The sequence below is a fragment of the Arvicanthis niloticus genome, chromosome 14, assembly GCF_011762505.2.
Source record: "Arvicanthis niloticus isolate mArvNil1 chromosome 14, mArvNil1.pat.X, whole genome shotgun sequence".
Lineage (NCBI taxonomy): Eukaryota > Metazoa > Chordata > Mammalia > Rodentia > Muridae > Arvicanthis > Arvicanthis niloticus.
Genome location: NC_047671.1, coordinates 28,563,601 through 28,584,691, shown reverse-complemented (window position 1 = coordinate 28,584,691; position 21,091 = coordinate 28,563,601). Strand labels below are relative to the sequence as shown.

The window sequence follows — 21,091 nt, the reverse complement described above, 5'->3', positions numbered from 1 at the left end:
GACTCACTCTCCTCCTCCATACTGGAATGCCTCTATAGAAAGAAGACAGGTGACTCAAGAAAGAAATGAAGACCCCTCTCTATGCCCCAGCCAACCTCTAGGTTTCTGCTAGGACCAGCCCTACATGCCAGCATCCGCAGGTCCCTTTTTGCACCTCATCCAAACTCTCCACTCAACCAGACCTCCCAATTTCTTCTCCAGTTCTAGCCCAGTAACTGCTTGATGAGTCTCCTTAAACCACCCAGTCCATACCTTCTCCCCACCCACACCGATCTAGCCAGCATTCTACCTCCAGTACCCTGACCTATTCTGGCCTCCCTTGCTGCACTGAAAGCCATCTCTAATATTCTGTTGGCTCCCCTCCCATACCATATTCAACCTTTCCACTCAGCCAGAACTACCCCCACACTCCAGGCTTGAACGAGAAATATTTTGCATACATTCTCAGTCCCCTCTGACCATCTGACCTCATTCCACTCAAGCCATTTCCAACCTCTGGGATCAAATTGCCCAAACCTACTCTCTCTTGCCCCAGCCTGCTTATCTACATCAGACATAGAACAACAACAACAAAAATGTCCACATGCCCAATCTCATCACACACCCACAAAAAAAAAGCCAACAATATAAAAGATAAACTCAGTATATTCTCTCTGAAATCTACACCATGAAAATAAAAATGGATATTAAAAAACTTGTATATCCAACAAACCAAACCTAAAAAAAATATAGAAAGCAATATTCGGGGGGGGGGAAGAAATGAGAATTGCAGGGGGTCTGTGGAAAGAAGCATGAATCCATAAATATGAAATCACAAAATACCACTGAACGAACAAAAATCAACAGCATGATGACCACAACAAACATACTACATTTTATTAATAAATTTAAAAACCAATAGCATCAATTCTCCAATCAGAAAATATAACTGAATGAATCAAGAAGCAAAATTCATCTATTTATTATCTATAAGAAATACATCTTAACTTTAAAGATAGTCATCACCTTAGGATAAAAAGGATGGATAAAAGTACTCTAATCAAATGGGACCAGGAAACACACAGGTGTCACTATCCTTACAAAACAGACTTCGAACTTTAACCAGAAGAGATTAAGAGGAAAACTTCATTCCAATCAAGGGGGCAGTTAACCAAGAAGACATTACTATTCTAAACACACATGCATGAAACTCTTGTGCACCCAATTACTTGCACACACACACACACAGAGAGAGAGAGAGAGAGAGAGAGAGAGAGAGAGAGAGAGAGAGAGAGAGAGAGAGAAGGAGAGAGAGAGAGACTCTACTGAATTCAAAGATATGGATTAATACCAATCCATTAGCAGTAGATGGTTTCAGTACCTCACTTTCTCCAATAAGCAGGTAATCTAAGCAAAAAATAAACAGATAAACATCAGAATCAATTGATATGCTATATCAAATGGACCTAACAGTCATCTACAGAATAGTCTATCCAGTTAACAAACAATATACATTGTACTTAGCAAACAAACTGAGCCACAAAACAAAAGTGCAAAAGACTGAAGTCACTCCTTTTATTCTATCTAACCACAATGCAGTAAAACTGAAAACTAGTATCAATTAAATCTCTAGTAAACACACAAACTCACAGAGATTAAGCAACTTATTTCTGAATGATGAATGAGTCAAAAAAGAAATCAAGAAAGACATAAAAATGTTCAGAAACTAAATGGAAATTAAAACAAAATACAGCAAAACAAAACACAACTTGGGAAACAGTCCTATGAGGGAAATTTACAGTTCTGAGTGCCTACATTCAAAATCTGAAAAAGGGGCTGGAGAGTTAGCTCAGCAGTTAAGAGGACTGATTGTTCTTCCAATGGGTTTGAGTTCAATTCCCAGCAAACACATGGTGGCTCACAACCATCAATGGAATACAAGGCCCTCTTCTGCTGTGTTTGAAGACAGTTACAGTCCACTCATATGCATAAAATGAATCTAAAAAGAATAGGAAAGAGTAAAATTAAATGATTTAATGATGCAAATTTAGATGTTGGGGAAAAGAAACTAAATCCAAACCACTCAATGGCAAGTGTACTAGCTGGTTTTGTGTGTCAACTTGACACAAGCTGGAGTTATCACAGAGAAAGGAGCCACCCTTGAGGAAATACCTCCATGAGATCCAGCTGTAAGACATTTTCTCAATTAGTGATCGAGGTGGGAGGGCCCATTGTGGGTGGTGCCATCCCTGAACTGGTAGTCTTGAGTTCTATAAGAAAGGAAACTGAGGAAGACAGGAGAAGCAAGCCAGTAATATCCCTCCATGGCCTCCTCTGCATCAGCTCCTGCTTCCTGACCTGATTGAGTTCCAGTGCTGACTTCCTGTGGTGATGAACAGCAATGTGGAAAGTGTAAGCTGAATAGATCCTTTCCTCCCCAACTTCCTTCTTGGTCATTATGTTTTGTGCAGGAATAGAAACCCTGACTAAAACAGCAAAGTATAATAAAAATCATAGTATAAATCAGTGAAATAGACACAAAGCAAACAATATAAGGAATCAACAAAATCCAAGAGATTGGCTCAACTAATCAAGAGAGAGAGAGAGAGAGAGAGAGAGAGAGAGAGAGAGAGAGAGAGAGAGAGAGAAACAAAGAAAAAGAAATAGGGAGAGAAAGTAAGAGAAAAAGAAAGAAAGAAAGCATCAAATTTCTATGAAGCCAGTATCACACTAATATCAAACAAAAACAAAAAAAAAAACTACATCCCATTTCCCCTGATGAACACAAACTCAGAATGGTCAATAAAATACTTTCAAACGAAACATAGACATACATCAAAAAGATTATTCACTATGACCAAGTTGGTTTTATACATGAAATGTAGGAGTGGTTTAACATTCACAAGTAAATGTAATAAGCCACATAAATGGATTTAAAGACAAAAATCATGTGCTCATCCCAATAGATCCAAGAAAAGCTTTTTAAATTTTTAACATGACTTCGTGATAAAACAAAACAAACAAACAAAAACCCTAGAGAGTGTAGGGTTATAGTTAACACAGCTCAACATAACAAAGGCTATATATGGAAACCCACTGCCAATATCACACCAAATGAGGAGCTTGATGCAATCCACTGAGATCAGGAATGAGATGGGGATGTCCACTGTCTCCATTCCTAATAAATATTGTGCTCTAAATACTCAAATACTAAAAACAAGGTAAGGGGATGAAATTAAAGAGATACAAGTAAGGAAAGAAGTTAGACTATCCATATTTGCAGATGACATGACACCATTCATATCATATACATACCTATAGAGGTTCCAAAATTTCTACCAGAAAATTTTTAGAAATGATAAACAAATTTAGCAATGTGGCAAATACAAAATCAGCTTCCACAAAGCAGTATCTTGTCTATATGTCAACAACAAAAGAGAGAGGGGGTAATAAATAGATCGTGGACACATGCAATTCCATTCCCAATAGCCTCAAAGAAAATAAAATACCTAGGAATAAAATTGGTCTGGGAAGAGAAGGACTTCTACAATAAAAACTTTAAATCTCTGAAGAAATACATAGAGAACAACATTAGAAATTTTAAAGACATTCCATCCTCTTGGATTAGAGGGATTTATCTTTTGAAAATTACCATTTCACTAAAACTGACTTGCAGATTCATTGCAATCCCAATTTTTAAAAAAAAAATCCCCATTTCATTATTCACAGAAATTGAAAAAGAAAAAACCTATCCTGATATTCAGATGGAATCACAAAAGACTAAAACTATCCTGAACAGAAAGATCAATGCTGGAGGTCTTACTGTTCTAGATCTTAAGATACATTTCAGAGCCATAGTGACAACAGGATCTGACTCCAGCACAGAACAAATGTGTGGGCCAATGAAAGAAAACACAAAGGCCCGAGCATGAGTACACATACTTGAGCCACTTAATATTTAACAAAGATGCCAAAAACATAAGCTAGAGAAAAGAATGTGTCTTCATCTGTAATAGTGCTGGGAAACTGGATACCCCCATGCAGGAGGATGAAATTAGACCTGTATCTCTCACCTTGACAAACGCCTCACTCCACCAAGATCAAAGGCCTGCACATGAAACGTGAAGTACTGACATAGGTGCAGAAAAGAACTTTCTGAATAAGACTCCATTTCTCCAACAATTAACACCAAAGGTTGATAAGTGGTACTTCATAAAACTAAAATCTTTGTGTGTCTAAAGCAACAATTAACAAATAAGAAAAAAAAACCATACAGTATATGGGGGGAAAAAACTTCATCAACAACATCTCTGACAAAGGATTACTATCCAGAGTATATTAAGAACTCAAAAATGAGTTTAAAAAAAATGTGACTCATTTAAAACCTCAGCCCAGTGTCTGAACAAAGAATTCCCAAAAGAAGAAAAAACAAACAAGCAAACACATACAAGGGCTAAGAAATACTTCAAAAAAGGTTTTTCATTCATAACAATTAGAGAAATGCAAATTAAAACAACATTAAGAGTTCAATTTACCTAATCAGAATAGCAAAGCCAACAAAACAACAGGCAAGTGCTGGAGGTGGATGTAGAACAGGCAGAACCTGACCACATCTCCTCTGCTCATCGCCCGGATCCCTGTGGCTGGAGCAGACACCCAGCTGGACTGCTTCCCTGTGGAAACCTCATCCCAAGACATCCTAGAGAGGCTACTGACCTCAGAGTAGAGGACACCACATCCCAAGGCATCCTAGAGGAGCCAATGAACTCAGAGCAGCAGACACCATATCCTGAGACATCCTAGAGGAGCGACTACACTCAGAACAGCGAACAACTAGCCAGTCTGCTTCCATGAAGACATCTTATCTGGAGACATCTAGAGAGGATGCTGCATTTAGAGCAGCAGACACCTAACTGGTCTGCTACCATGGAGACACCATATCCTGAGATATCCTAGAGGAGCCACTGTACCCAGAGCAGCTGGAGCTCAGGATCACAGGATCACAGAGACATTTGGACCCTGAGGAGTTCTGACACAAGCAAGATAACTGGAAAGGCAGGCTCCAGTCAGAACCACTGAGTGCAGGTAGCACTAGAGCTAACCAGATGGTGAAAAGCAAGCACAAGAATATAAACAACAGAAACCAAAGTTACTTGGCATCACCAGAACCCAGTTCTCCTACCAGAGCAAGTCCTGAACACCACATCACAATGGAAAAAGCAGGATACAGAATTAAAGTCACTTCTCATGATGATGATAGAGGACTTTTAAAAGGACATAAATAACACTCTCAAAGAATTTGAGGAGAACACAGGTAAACAGGTAGAAGCCCTTAAAGAATTTCAAGAAAACACAATCAAACAGGTGAAGGAATTAAACAAAACCATTCAGGATTTAAAAATGGAAGTAGAAACAATCAAGAAATCTCAAAGGGAGACTACCCTACAGATAGAAAACCTAGAAAAGAGATCAGGAGTCATAGACACAAGAATCACCAACAGAATACAAGAGATAGAAGAGAGAATCTCATGTGCAGAAGATACCATGGAAAACATTGACACAACTGTCAAAGAAAATGCAAAAAGTTCCTAACACAAAACATCCAGGAAATCCAGGACACAATGAAAAGGCCAAACCTAAGGATAATAGGTATAGATGAGGGTGAAGACTCCCAACTTAAAGGGCCAGTAAATACCTTCAACAAAATTATAGAGAAAAACGTCCCTAACCTACAGAAAGAGATGTCCTTAAATGTCCTCTTCTTCCTCCTTCTTCTTCTGGTGGTGTCCAGGGATGAAATGAAGGACCTGGCCCCTGCTGTGAAAAAAATCTTATTTCCCAGTTACACCTCCAAACCTTCAGTCATCTCTCAGTGGTGCCATAGTCAATATAAGGAAGACAGCCTGTCTTAGTTGGAGCTTCTATTGCTACGAATAGATGCCATGACCATGAGAACTCTATAAGGAAACATTTAACTTTGTGCTGGCTTAAAATTGAGGTAGTTAGTTCATTATTGTTATGGTGGGAAACATGGCAGACAACAGCAACATGCAGGCAGACATGATGCTGGAGAGGTCCCTCACTCTATTTGAGGCAAGGACAACCAGTTTGGGGTAAAGGCTTTGCTTTCCTCTGGATCTCCATCCACAAAGGTTGGTTTTATCATATGGAAAGCTTCAATTAATCAGTGCCTGAGTGACAGAGAATTTTAAACAATGGAAAATTCTCCCATCTGTATTGGCTAGTTTTAGGTCAACTTGACACAAGCTATAGTTAGTATTTGAGAGGAGGGAACCTCGGTTGAGAAAGTGCCTCCAGGAGATCTAGCTATAAGCAGACAAGCCCATAGGGGCATTTTCTTCTTAATTAGTGATTGATAGGGGATGGCCCAATGGGCTGGGCCCTTTGTGGGTGGGGATACTCCTGCACCACTCGTCCAGGCTTTCATGATGAACAGTTATGTGGATGAACAGTTATGTGGAAGTATAATCCAGTTAACTCTTTCCTCCACAGGGCTATGTGTTTCATCACAGTAGTGATAAGCCTGAGACACCATTCTATGTGATTTGGGGAAAATGACTCAATTCTTAAAGAGTCTCAGATACTTTTGCTGAAATGTTAATAAACACCATCCACTCCTAGATTTATGGAGAATTGCAGAGAAGAGACTGGATGTGGCTCTCCATGTGTGCAGTCCTGATGAGCTGTGTCTACCTTCAGCCACACTGAGTTTCCAACCATGACTGTCTTCTCATCCCCAAATTCTACACCCATGGTCAAGCTCTCCCTCCATTCTGCTACATGAGTGCTAACGACTAAAGAATATGACAGCATAGTGGTGAGAAAATAGGGTTATAATCAGAGAGCCAAATAGGATTGTAGCCAGAGGGCCAAAATGGGGTGGGGGAAGGGGAAGACTAAAACTGGCAGTTGCACAGGACACAGGAATTGTGCTATGTAACTTCAACTCAGGATGTGTTTGTGGAATCAGTAGTTAATTGTGATGTGTGTGTGTGTGTGTGTGTGTGTGTGTGTGTGTGTGTGTGTGTGTGTGTGATGAATCCCCAAAAGCACCTTGGGGAGGAAAAGAGTTTATTTGGATTTACACTTCCATATAGCTGTTCATCATTGAAAGGAGACAGGACAGGAACTCAAGCAGGGCAGGAACCTGGACAAGGAGCTGATGTAGAGGTCATGAAGGGGTGCTCTTACTGGCTTGCTCAGCCTGCTATATAGAGAGACCCCAGGACCACCAGCCCAAGGATGGCACCACTCATGATGATCTGTGCCCTCCCTCATCAATCACTAAGAAAATGTCCCACAAGCTTGCCTGCAGCCTGATCTTAGGAAGACATTTTCTTAACTGAGGTTCCCTCCTCTCAAATGACTTCAGCTTAAGCCAAGTTGACACAAAACAATCTACCACAAGGGTAAGAAGGAAATGAAAGCTAAGGGGCTCTGGAGGATCTTCTAGGTTAGGTAGTAAGCTGCTTCTGGAGCTATCCTCACTCACTCGATAAAGCAGTGTTAAGACAGCTTTGTGGGTTTGTGTGTGTGTGTGTGTGTGTGTGTGTGTGTGTGTGTGTGTGTGTGCCCAATTTATTTTGTTTTTGCAGTGGGTAGGATTTTAATGTCACTCCTAAATAGAACAGGGAGGGGGGCATCTGTATCAACTCCCCACCTTAGTCAGGCTCAGGAAACATTGTGGAAGAGCCAGGGGATGAGTCCTGGGGAGTGGTGTGACTTCATGTCTTATTAATGTGACATGGAATTTGGACTCATGGCAGCTGCATTGTTTTTAACACAGTTTCTACTTACTAGAATGCCTTTAGAAATGAAAGCTAGTTTAGTTTCACTTTCTTGTTCTTGGAAATGCAGGGTTTTCTGAGACAGGATACACCCTCCCCTGTGATTCGATAGCACTCTCTGAAGGGGAGACAAAAGCCAGAAGCAAATACAAGCCCTGCCCAACTTTCTGGTTTCCGCTGAAGAAGCAGAAGTGGACCACAAGCCTAGAGCTCAGCAGCCTCTCCAGAGCAGTGAGTGCATCCAGTGGACACAGGTTTTCAGGTAACTCAGCATTCAGATCTGATTACTCCATAATCATTTTCTCTTTCCTAAGGAGCCTGTGGGTAACAAGACATTTAGAGAAATAGTCTCAGAACTGGGATTCTAGAAGCTAAGGGGCTTTGAGTGGAGATAGGGAGGACTTGTTTATAGATGTTCTTTAGATAGACCTAAACTAAATGACCTAAGTATTACTTAAAACTTATCCAGTTTGGGGGGGGGGGTGCTTCTTTGTTCTCTCTTCCCTGTAAGAGCTGAAAATGAACCTTGCTGGATATGTGTTATGAAATGTCACTACAGAATAGATGAAAACTGTGTCTCCATCCTGTTACTTCCCAGTACTATTTTCTTGCCTCTTTCCACCCAGTTCATCAGATGTTTTCTAAACTCCAGTGGAAGCTAGACTGGAGTAAAAGATACCCACTGTGCAGTGCTTCTGCTATAACCTGCTGGGGAGAAATTCTAGAATTGGTGTGTTTGTTTTGTTTTGAAGTATTTTTATTTATTGTACGAAGATTTCGTATATGTATGTATAATATTTTGATCACTTTCCCCATCATTTCTCTGTCTTTTCTCACCCATATTCCCATGGGTCTCTTGCCCTTCCCGGTGACTGCAGCTCTGCTTTCTTGTCTTTTTTTTTTTTTTTTTTTAATACTTCACTGATTTTTAGGGTCATTTGCAGGTTCTGGATGTAGAGTTATTTACTGGATTATGGGCAACTTTCTAGTAGCTACACCTCTAAAAAGAAAATAAAAATGACACTCTCTCTTCCACCAGTTATTACTCTTCTATTAAGCTAAGGATAAGGTCTCCTGTGTCCCTAGTCTCATGAATGCTAAATGTTGAAGTGCTAGATCGCATGTAAGTCTTGTGCAGCTGCCATGAGTCCAAATTCCATGTCACATTAATAAGACATTAAGTCACACCACTCCCCAGGCCCCATACCCTGGCTCTTCCTCGATGTTTCCTGAGCCTGACTAAGGTGGGGGGTGGGGTTGATACAGATGTCCCCCTTTCTGTTCTGTTTAGGAGTGAGCACTCAACAGTCTCTTATTCTCGGCCCTTTGATCAGTTATGAGACTGGGCAACTGCAAAAACAAAACAAATGGGACACAAAGAACAGCAACAAGACCCTTGTCTGAGTAAGACTGAGAGCATCACTGATCTCTGGTATAACCAGAAATATGCAGAAGGCAGCTTGACAACATGTCCATTTACCAAAGCAATACTAGTAGACACTGTGGACATTTTTAACTGGGTGATCGTCTTTAACTTCACAGGTTTTAGAATAGAGTTGGGGTGCTAACAAAGAAATGCATCCTTCCGCAATGATGGATATTTCATGTCACTGTCATTTGCTGTGTTCATATGCAGCCCAAAGACATTGAAGATCATTTTTTTTTGCTGTTGTTTATTTTTCTTTTTATCATTCTAGTAATTCTTTGAGACTTTTGTGCAATGCATTTTACTTATTTTTATTCATTTATTTATTCGTTTTATGTACATTCCTGCACTGGGGCTCATATGGCATGCATATGGAGGTCAAAAGACAAGTTGTGGAAGTCACTTCTCTCTCCCCACTATGTGAGTCTTGGGACTAGAACTCAGATCACCTAGCTTAGTGACAAGTACTCTTACCTGTGGAGCCATCTTGCTGGCCTGAGACAAACTTTAGTGTGTAATTAGAGGAGAAGATGGAGAGGAAAAGAATGGGAAGCTTTTATGAAACCGTTCCCAGAATCTTTGTCTTCATGATTTCCTTCCTCCCCTCAGGCTAAATAGTATGTCCAGATCTATCCTGGTTGCCCTGATAGGTGGAATTGTTTACATTTTCATCGGGGTCCAGTCAGCTTTTGTGATTGACCAAATTTATTACCTAATAAGTAATTTCAGTAACTATCAGGAAAGTTTAAGTCTGCCCCTCCCCCCCTCTTAGTTTTATCTAAAGCTGATTGAGTATGTCCTGGATAGCTGTCCAGCTTGGGGTACAAAGTTCAGAGGGGACTAGATCGTGGAGTCTTATGGAGTCATTCTGATATTTTTAGTAGGAATTACCTAGCCAGGAGGCCAGGGGCTGCACACCTCCCCCACCTGTGCACCTTGTGTTATGTCTGTTAGGCCCCCATTTTTCTGAGTGTGGAGAGCAGAGCTTTGGCTTTGTCACCACAGTTGCTGGGTGCTTTGTTGTGTTGCTAACAACAGTGCTGGGGCAGAGGGCCTATCCTTGTCAGCAGTCACATGTCAAGAGAAAATGCAAATAATTATCTTAAGGAAACACCAAGTTCAGATAATTTTACAAGAAATGAATACATGAATTCAGGTATTAAGATATTGAATCCCATAACATTAAATAAAAATGTATTCTCTATTAGCCCCATGAATTGCTGTTGAATTCAATTTCTTTGTAACTCATCACAACCTTTACCTCATGGTTCTGGTGAATATTATTTTAATTAAATTCTTCTTTTGTAAGTCAAACTAAAAGCATATCAATATTGCCCCAGCCCACGGGGATTCGACGAGACCTTAAGGAAGGGGGCGAACGAATGAAAGGACAAGAGACACAAAGAATGAGAGCAAGTCTGGGTTCTGATCAAGCTCTGAAACTTTAATTTTGGGGGCAGGTTATAAAGACACAGCAAACTGGGAAGTTGGGTCATTGCTTAGGGCCATCCTACTATGGAATCCTTATTGCCCTAGACCATCCCACTGTCATAACCTTATTGCCCTAGACCATCCCACTGTCATAGCCAGCTCCAAGGAAATGCCAGACATTCTTTAGGTTCCTGGGACCTGAGACCTGTGAATGTCCTTTCTTAACCTTGTACTGACTAGACTTTCTAAAACAGCAGGTAATTTCCTGAGTTTGGCTCCCAGCACAATATATTAAAGGAACCTCGTTGAGATAAACCAGACTAGATTTTTAGATTTGTTTCAGTGTAGTGAACTTTGACCTTGGGAATTTTTAAAACCCTTTAACTTAGTCATACCCATGAACTTTTTTTTACCTTTTGAAAGACCCCCACAAGGGGACCCTCACCCAAGTCTGGGCCTGCACACCCCAAGGACACACGAGAGACCTTCTTGATGCAATTGCAGAGGAGGTTTAATGACGAGGGCCCTCGGGCCGGAACATATCTCACGCAAGAGATAGAGGTTCTGACCCAGAACCCAGGAAACTTGGGATATTTATGGGTGGGGGTTGGGGAGAGTGGGAAAATTTGGCATGGTTACATATGATTGGATATTTCAAACATCAGCAACTTGCAGAACTGGCAGAACTTGCAGAACCTCAGACCTCCCAGAAAGGGAGGGAGAGAAAAGTAAACACCAGATAGTCCATTACTCACTTGGGCTTGTTTGAACTTGTCTGGGTACGCCCTTGCATGCCTTTATTTTTGGTCACCCTGCCCCTGCAGGAACTTAATATTTTATTATGACTATATTTAACAAATTGTTGGTGGTCTTTGCTGACCATGAATTTTTTGTTATTGTGTCAATACTGCTTTCAAATTTTATTTTCACACTTTTACAAAATATTTATGGCAGATTATACTTTGGGATTTTAGTTTGTTTCACCCCTCACCCTGGAGCCATCCTCTTAGAAAAAAACCAATTTACAAGATAAAATTCCTTTCCTTCAACATTTTCTTTAAAAATGTATCCACATACTTATGACCTTTTAAGAATGTTTTTTCCTACTTATTAGATTCTGTTTTTAATTTTAATATTGTAAAGCATAATGATATAAATAAACAACTAAGGTATTTGTTGCTCCAAAGACCTGGCAAGGTTGAAATGATTGCTTTATCATAGGGTCATAACTATAATTAGACAAATTTATGAGAACAGTTCCCATAAAGTTATTATCAAAAATGAGACTATGTCCCCTATTGCAACAGTCAGAGCTCTCTGGAAGGAAGCAGAAAACAAAACACAGAGATACTTTAAACCAGAAGCCATGCAGCTCTTATCCTCTGAGTACAAAACAGAATAGATGTGTGCATTTAAATTAGAAGTCAGATAAGTTTTAACTTGAAACATTTATAAATCTTAAGAAACATAAATAAATCTGTGGATGCCGGTTCTGGGCAGTATCTGTGTTCAGTTTTATTGGTTGTGCTATTGTCCTGGGGCAGGGCAGGCTCAGAGATAAGCCTCCATTGTCTCTGGGTAGGAATTTTATCTTATAGTCCTAGCTGCAATCTGTCCCAGGGAAGCAAAGAGCTTTATAACATTTAAGAGACAATTATTAACCCAAACAGACGACAGCCCAGGAAGAATACACATTAGCAATTCTGAAGGCAGCCTCAACTTTTACCAACAAATCTATGTTATTTCTCAAAGATTTATTTAACTTATGTGGACAAAAAGGCATTTAGGATAATCTACCAGTTATAATTTAGCTTAATGCCCACTACAAGGCAATTTGGTGCCACATAAGCAGTATATGAACATAAGTATACATGTAGACATGACACAACATACACATGCATGAAACATACATCAGACACCTTTTAAGAAAACCACAAGAATTATTTTGTTATGCCGGGCAGTGGTGGCACACGCCTTTAATCCCAGCACTTGGGAGACAGAGGCAAGTGGAATTCTGAGTTCGAGGCCAGCCTGGTCTACAGAGTGAGCTCCAGGACAGCCAGGGCTACACAGAGAAACCCTGGGGGCAGGGGGGAGGGGGGGAGAGAAAAAAAAGAAAGAAAGTAAATTTATCATGTCAGAATTTTTTAAATTCTTTTTCTCCTTTTACTCTAATGATTTTTTCCATATCTCTAAGTAAGCTTCAATCTTAAATCTGTTCTTTAAAGGTTCTAACTTTCAGATGAAAAAAATTAGAAAGCTTATATCATAGTATGTAGCCCTTACCATAAATGAATTAACTAACCGGGAAGTGGTGTGACTCTGAGGGTTTGTGGGAGGGAAAGACTAGTCAACATGCAAACTCTTTTCTTTACTCAGTTGAAGTTTGACTTTGGTGTTTACAGGACTCAGTTGCAAAATCACATATCTGGATGATCTGGAACATGAAAAGGAAACCATCCAATCAATAAGACAAAACAAAGTACACACACACAAATACGTTTACCTTTATGCAGATCTATAGGATGAGAAATTCTACCTCATTACCATCAGGAAAGATCCCAGGTCTGGGGTTCAAGAAGAACACTGGGGCAGATAAGGACTTGTGAATGCCATTGACAGGCAGACAGAAGCACAGCAGGGGCTCTGAGATCAAGTGGCAGAGTGGGAAATCCCTTCTTAGGGTCCCAGAGGGAGACAGGAGGTTCTGTGCCATGTGACTGATGAAAAGCCTGTAGCCTGTGCTTGCACTCAAGCAGTCTATGAGAGTGTGGAGAGCAAGACTTAAAGGTGATTTAGTCATGGAAACCTATCTTTCCTGAAACCATCACAATGCAACCTAAATGTGGTTACTTTATAAAATGATGTGGTCCTGACTAACACTTTAAAGTGCTAGAAGTTAAATCCAGAATTGCTTCCAAACTCCTCAGACCTCCTTTGAGGCTTTTATAGTCAAGTTTCCCTGACTAGACTCCCATTCCAGATAAAGCAGACTCCTGTTAGTCTCCCTGGAGCCTGTATGGACAAGAATGCCTCTCAGTTCTCCAGAGCTCAGGGTCAGGATGCAGTCTCAAACCTGTGGCTGAGCCTTTGCATGCTTCCTTGATCCATCTGGTTTTTCTCCCTCTATCACAGAACTATTAGGTGGTTCAAGGGTCCAGCAGCATTGGCAAGGATGGAACAACTTCTGAAGATTCCCAGAGGCAACAAAGCATTCTCAGGACCACCTGGCTGTGCACAGGTCCCTGAGATGCTTCCCTTCCCTGTTTTATTTCTGGCAGTGGAGAGGGGTCTTTCCCAAAACAGGGCTCTTTAATTTAATCAGCAATTTAAAGCTTTCATCTGGGTAACACCAATGTGTAATCTGATCCACTAAGTGGGCACAGAGCCAAAATAAACAAGCTAAATAGGACACCTTGGAAAAATACTTAGTACCTGAATCAGGCAAAGCTCTAACTCACTCCCCCAACAAAGGAAGCATAGGAATTTTGGATAGGAGGTCCATACATCTTCCTATAGAGAGAGGTGTGTGAGCTTTCAGGCAGGAGCATTTTAGGGTTACATTCCCTGAGCATGCTCCTTTTAAAGTGATGTACAGAACTGCCTCTCAGAATCCTCAGCTTTTACAGTAACATTTTAGCTGACAATAAAGAAAAGAATAGCTTGAAGGTGCTGAATATGAAGGCATCTGTACTAAAGGTGCCTGCCTTGTTTAGTCAGTAACAGGTTGACACTTGTTCTTGTCCTTTCTTAACATCCACACATGGAGGCCGACTTCACATGACTGCACAGCAGTCAGGATACACAAATCTTTTACAGGAATGCCAACAGCTTTATGTACTCTCCATCTCATGTTAACTTCTTGTGTCCAAATTCTGGGGTGTCATTTTTGTTTTTTAAAACAGGGTTTCTCTGCTTCTGTTGTTCTGACTGTCCTGGAACTCACTCTGTAGACTAGGCTACCCTCAAACTCACAGAGATCTGCCTACCTCTGCCTCTGAAGTGTTGGGATTAAAAGCACGCCATCACTGCCTGGCTTCTATTCAGATTTTGTATGAACCCTAGGAACAGGGTCTAGTGGCACCTGAGGATAGATAGTGCATACTTTACTGATGACATCTGCTTCCTGGTTGCCAGAACTCTGTTGGCCATGGAATGCTACCTAAAATACTACGCGCGGTTCTGACTGCTGTAGAACTCAGTTATACATGTGCTCCTACATCTGTTGTCCCCATAGTAGCTGATCCAGTACCTACCAGTCCTCCTTTCCCCACTGGGATATTCATAATGTCAGGCCTCTGGATACAACCCAAATATCAATACAGATTGTCAAATCCAAGTTTCAGAAGTCACTACTATCTAAATTAACTCAGGCTTGACTACTCTTTCTCCTGCCTCCTGCATATGTTGCCTTTGTTTATTTGTAATGCTTGTGCCATCTGTGAACCAAGCATCCGCTGGCATGGGTGATATCCCTTACAGTACTTTCTCTGGCTTGGCTGTTGTTATTCAGGGAAACTAGGTGTCTTTAAAGGAAACCAAATATATCATTGTGGCATTGGTGATTGGGCGGGCAGACACTACACCCCATATAAATATGCATTACATTTTGCAAAAATTGGTCCCATTCTACCTTAGAAAGAAGCTTGGCCATTGGCCTTAAATTCAATTCTATTTGGAAAGTGCTGTATATTACACATCAGGTAGGAATAAGAACTGTAAAGAAGTATCCTCCTTTAAAATATCATAAGAACGGAACAGTTCACAAAGGCCAAACAGCATAGATTATAAAGAATGATGGGTGCAGTTACAGACATGCAGCCCAAGGAGGGCAATGGAGAGCCCATGACCAGATACAGTGGAAGGGAGGGACCTCTGCTGCTGTGGTCTACATGTCCCAGAGGCACAGAAGAGGCTGAAAGGTCAAATGGACCTGTGAAGAGACAGTGGAGAATAAACCATTAAAGTCTCATGTGATGCTCTCAACTACCTGCAGAAAGAATGACCCTATTCTGTCACTCTTAAGTGAAATCTAGAGTAGCCAACCTCATAGAAATGGAAAGCAGAATGCTGGTCCCCCAGACTGTGGGAAGAGTAAAATTAAATAATGTTAGTCAAAGTCCCAACTGTGCAAAATGAACACAGAGGAGTTTGAATGAATAATTACAACCACTAAGGATGGTGAATGTAACAATGTGCTTGAAATTTGCTACAGTGAAGATCTTGAATTTCATATACACCCTTTTTGCTCTCCCTTCTTCCTTTCAGTGCCTTTATTTGCTTGAAGTCATGGGTCAGCTGTTCTCCTCTCCGAAGAATGAACAGAAGAACCAAGATTTGGCCTCCAGCTTTACTGAGTATTTTAAGAAGTTTAAGACAGGAAACAAAATCATTCCTCAGGAAATCATTGCTTCGATTGAATTAAGCATGACAAAAGGGAACATACAGGAGGCAAACTCTGCAATCAGTGATGCATTAAAAGAAATTGATAATAAGCCTCTCAACGTTGCCATCACCGGGGAGTCTGGATCAGGGAAGTCCAGCTTCATCAATGCCCTGAGAGGCATTGGGCATGAAGAGAAAGGTGCAGCTAAAATTGGGGTGGTGGAGACAACCATGGAGAGATATCCATACAAACACCCCAATATGCCCAATGTGGTTTTCTGGGACCTGCCTGGGATTGGAACCACAGAATTCCCAACAAGTACTTATCTGGAGAAAATGAAGTTCTATGAGTATGACTTCTTCATTATTATTTCAGCCACACGCTTTAAGAAAAATGATATAGACCTCGCCAAAGCAATCAGCATGATGAAGAAGGAATTCTACTTCGTGAGAACCAAGGTGGACTCTGACTTAAGAAATGAAGAGGAGTTCAAACCTCGAACTTTTGACAGAGAAAAAGTCCTGCAGGCCATCCGCCTTAACTGTGTGAAGCACTTTCAGGAGAATAACATTGCTGAGCCACCGATCTTCTTGATCTCTAACAGAAATTTTTGCGAATATGATTTCCCAAACCTGATGGACAAAGTGATAAGTGATCTCTCTGTATACAAGCGACACAATTTTATGCTCTCCTTACCCAATATTACAGATTCAGCCATTGAAAAGAAGCAACAATTTTTGAAGCAGAGGATTTGGCTCGAGGCCTTTGCAGCTGACCTACTGGGTATCATCCCTTCACTGACCTTCTTCTTGGAAAGTGATTTGAAGACTCTGGAGAAAAGCATGAAGTTCTATCGCACTGTGTTTGGAGTGGATGATGCATCTTTGCAGAGTTTGGCTAGGGACTGGCAAATGCCGGTGGATCAGGTGGAGGCCATGGTGAAATCTCCTAACGTGTTCAAACCTACAGATGAAGAAACAGTACATGAAAGGCTTACAAGATATTATCAGGAGTTCTGTTTGGCTAATGGGTATTTAGTTACTAAAAATCATTATCTTAGAGAAGTATTTTACCTGAAATTTTATTTCCTTGACATAGTGACTGAGGACTCTAAAACTCTTCTCAAAGAGATATGTTTAAGAAACAAGCTGATTTCTGATTAGGCTGAAGTCCTGTGTCTGTCAAAAAATCAGAATCAATGACAGAAAAATAGGACACTGATACAGTAAAACAATATACTGGGTTTATTCAGGCCATTCAGGTGTTATCCACATTAAGTGATTATATATCCACATTAGCAAGAGGATCACATATGTATAAATAAGCTGATAGCTAAAAACTATCTCCTCACTTTGAGTAAACTCTCAGATCAAGTAATTTTACTTATATGTAAATTTGTTTAATATAAATCGACATTCATATTCAGGGTTAGCATTGTGATGGTTAGTATTGTCAACTCAACAGACTCTAGAGTCACATGAAAGATGAGTCTGTAGGCTTGCATTTGGGAAATTGTTTTGCTTATGTTAACTGAGGTAGGAAGCTCTTCCCACTGTGGGTGGTACCATTCTCTAGGTGGCAATCACTGACTATATGTATAAAAAAGAGGAACTAAGCAGTAGCATGCTTCCAATTTTTCATAGCTCTCTGGTTGTTTTGTTTTGTTTTAACTGTGGATTTAGTGGCACTAGCTTACCTCAAGCTACTGCTGTGACTTCTTGATAATGACCTAAATAACTTTGAACTTGATACTGTAGACTCTCTTGATAAAGATATTAAAGGAAAAAGCATAACTGGGCTGGAGAGATGGCCCCATAGATAAAGTAGACCTTGCAAGTTTGAAGACCTGAGTTCAGACTCCTAGAACCCACATAAAGCCAGCTAAGCATCTATAATTCATGCACTTCTGTGGTGAGATGAGAAGCAGAAAGAGGAAAACTTTAGAAGATCATGGGGCCAACTATCCTGCCACATGCAGCAATGAATAAGAGGCCCGGACTCAAGCAAGTGGAAGGTAAAAGCCAACATGCAAGCTTGTTCTCTGATCTCTGCATACATGCCATGTCATGTTTATGCCTGCTATCACACATGGAAATGCACACACACACACACACATTTTAAAAATGCACACATACTTTTTTCATTTAAAAAAAGATAGATTTGGGGCAGTAGCTCAGTGATAATATTTGCCTCATATTCATGAGGCCTCAAGTTCAATCCCTAGCACTCCTAGCAGGTGGAAATGGGAGAATGGTGGGAGCACACCTTCATAGTAATGAGAGAAGGGGGGGATGCAGTAAGGGTTTGGGGGGAGAATCGGAGAGGGAATAACATTGAAAGGTAAATAAATAAAATATTCAATTATAAAAACAGATAATAGGTCTGGCAATTATAGTTGAACAGTTGAGACTTTTTGTCAACAATTATTACGGGGTTTTCTTATAATCCTCAGGGACAAGGTATTGTGGAAGAGGCCCATGGATCTTTAAAAAGATTGGTGAGACAAACAATGATGCTGACATGTGATCTTGCTAAGTGCCCTGACAAGGGTGACTGGGGAGCTGTATTGGACATATGTTCCTGACCAACCTTTGTTTGACTATATCCCAGATGGGACAAGCTGCCTTGCCTCAAGTTTTTAGACCTTATGGGATAGAGAATCGAAAAGAGAAACTATGTCTCTTGTATTCTTCTTAAAGGTGCCCAGCTATTAGGACTCAATCATGTACTGGTCTAGAAATCAATCCATTATGGGAAATAACGCTCTACTTTGGGAAGACTGGATCTGGACTTTGTCAGGAACATATTTGGAAGCTAGCTGTAGCTCCCTATAATGTTAGAATAGCAAGAGATAATGTTGGGCCAGGATCTGGATTTCAAACAAGGGTTAGTGCATGTTTTAAGGCTCTTTTCATTGTCAAGCTAAAATTGGTTTTGTCTCTTCTACAGCATTTATTGTAAGTTGCATTGACTGTATAATTTCCAATTATGTTAGTGTGTTGAAACCTGGCATGTCTGTTATGGGAGTCTATCAACCAGCTTTTGTCTCACTGCCCTGAGTATTAGAAACCTTGATTCTCTGAAAAAAGCTTGAAAGTGCTGGAAGAAGTGAGCTAGGCTTTAAACAGAAGCAATAGGGTAGAAGGCTTGATTATTGCTGGTATAACAGTTTTAATTTCATAAATTGCTTGCACCACTGCTTCTGCAATAGCATTGACACAATGAATTAAGACAACTATTTTTGTTAACCAGCTAGCAAAAAAAAATGTTACTAATGTATTCAGTATACAAAAAGATTTATATATTTATCTAGAACAACGAATGATGTTCTATTACTCATTCAAATGATCTGAAGGAGGTTCAGGGTTCAAGAGTTAGGAGCCATCCCAAGTGTAATGACAAATATTATTAGAGTAGTATTACTTTTGAAATTCACAATGATTGTCATTATACTTAGAAAAAAAGTTTAAAGACACCTGTAGGATATTTAGCATAATCCTAATGCCTCTCTGGGTGTGTTAACTTTGCATAGTGAGATTATGAATTTAAAGAATGCTGCTCTGTTGACCTTTGACGCTGCAGATAATACCAATAAAATTATCCATGGCCTGTGCTCAGTATTTCCATTTTGGAAAAACCTCTTGAATGGCATATATAGCTTGATCAGGATAGCCCTTCTTGTACTGGGAATACTTTTATTCCTGCCCATTGTGTTAAAGATTATCTTTAACAACATCAACATGTTGGCAGCCAAAGTACATGGCTTAAACCTGAAAATGGACCCCCATACAAAGCTATTAAATTAACAGGCTGGCAAGCCAAGGACGGGTAAGATTCTGCACAGAGCCTTACCAACTGAAGACAGAAGTGCATTGCCTTTTATAATGCGTATTCCATGACAGGTAAGGAAGGCATTCTTGTCAGAATGACCTAAGACAGGCTCAGTCTTATTAACAAATAAAAAAAGGAGAGAGGTGGAGAGCCTTTGGGTCTGCTTGGCAAGAAGCTGACATGGGTCAAGGACAAGGAAAGGGGTTGCTTAACAGGAATATGACATGGGCCAAGGACAAGGAAGTAGGCTTCAAGCAGAAATCTGACATTAGACTAGAACAAAGAAGCAATTTCAGGTAGGAGTCTAAATCATAGGCTACAGCAAAGAAGTAATCTCAGGCAGAAATCTAAATATTAGGCCAGAACAATGAAGTAATTTCAGACAGGAATCTAAATTTTAGGCTAGAACAAGGAAGTAGGCTTCAGACATGAAAATGATCTTGGGCTAGGATAGGGAAGTAGGCTCAGATACTTTGGTCATCCTGATAAGCCTTTAGAAACAGTGATCACAAGTTTTCACATAACTGTGTTTAATGCCTTGCTTTTTCTTTGACTATTTGTGTTTATTGTATTGCTTGTTCCTTGACTATTTGCATCTATTGTATTGCTAGTTCCTCAACCTAGAACTGACCTTATTACATGAATGTAATCAAAATTGTATAAAAGCATAAAGGAAGAGGGGGTATAGGATAGGGGATTCTAGGGAGGGAAAATGGGGAAAAGGATAACATCTGTACTGTAAATAAATAAAATATTCAATAAAAAAAAGAATAGAATTTTGTTCTCAAACTTCTAATGGCTGATGTCTGAGATCTGGGTACCAATATGGCCAAATCCTCAGTGAAAGCATCCTTCCTGGTAATGACTTCACTTTGTCTTCCACAGTATGTGTGTGCAGAGGATGATTCCCTGTCTCTTCTTCCTATGATCACATCATTTGGGCTCCATTTTCATGACCTAGTTCAAGCATAGATGCCTCCCAAAAACTTTCCTCCAAACATGATCCTACTGAAGGGTTGTGTTATTAACATAAGATTAACATATTAACATTAGGAAGGAAGAACAACCAGTCCCTAACAAGCTATGCAAATTATGCTGGTGGTTCAGTTGCTTTCTTATTAGAATCTATGCCACTCAGAAACAGCAATTACTCCAAAGTATTTTTGCCATAAATTGAGATACAGACTTGTCAAAAAGATAGCTAATGAAAATCACCAGACAGCTCTTGCT

The 21,091-nt window shown here is 40.2% G+C and overlaps 1 protein-coding gene across 2 annotated transcripts; it reads left to right on the top strand.

The window, feature by feature from the left end:
* The first annotated feature begins 7,836 nt into the window (after nucleotides 1-7,836).
* On the top strand, nucleotides 7,837-20,650 carry LOC117719859 (interferon-inducible GTPase 1-like). 2 transcript variants are annotated; one of them, XR_013103685.1, is made up of 3 exons: nucleotides 7,837-8,049; nucleotides 15,913-18,044; nucleotides 18,483-20,650. XR_013103685.1 is itself a non-coding variant. In XM_076912611.1 (2 exons), exon 2 carries the CDS (start codon nucleotides 15,934-15,936, stop codon nucleotides 17,191-17,193), a length of 1,260 nt encoding a protein of 419 aa, XP_076768726.1. In that variant the 5' UTR covers nucleotides 7,837-8,049; nucleotides 15,913-15,933; the 3' UTR covers nucleotides 17,194-20,650. The 2 variants fall into 2 exon arrangements, 1 of the variants encoding a protein (XP_076768726.1); XM_076912611.1 differs by having other exon boundaries at nucleotides 15,913-20,650.
* Nucleotides 20,651-21,091: the final 441 nt, after the last annotated feature.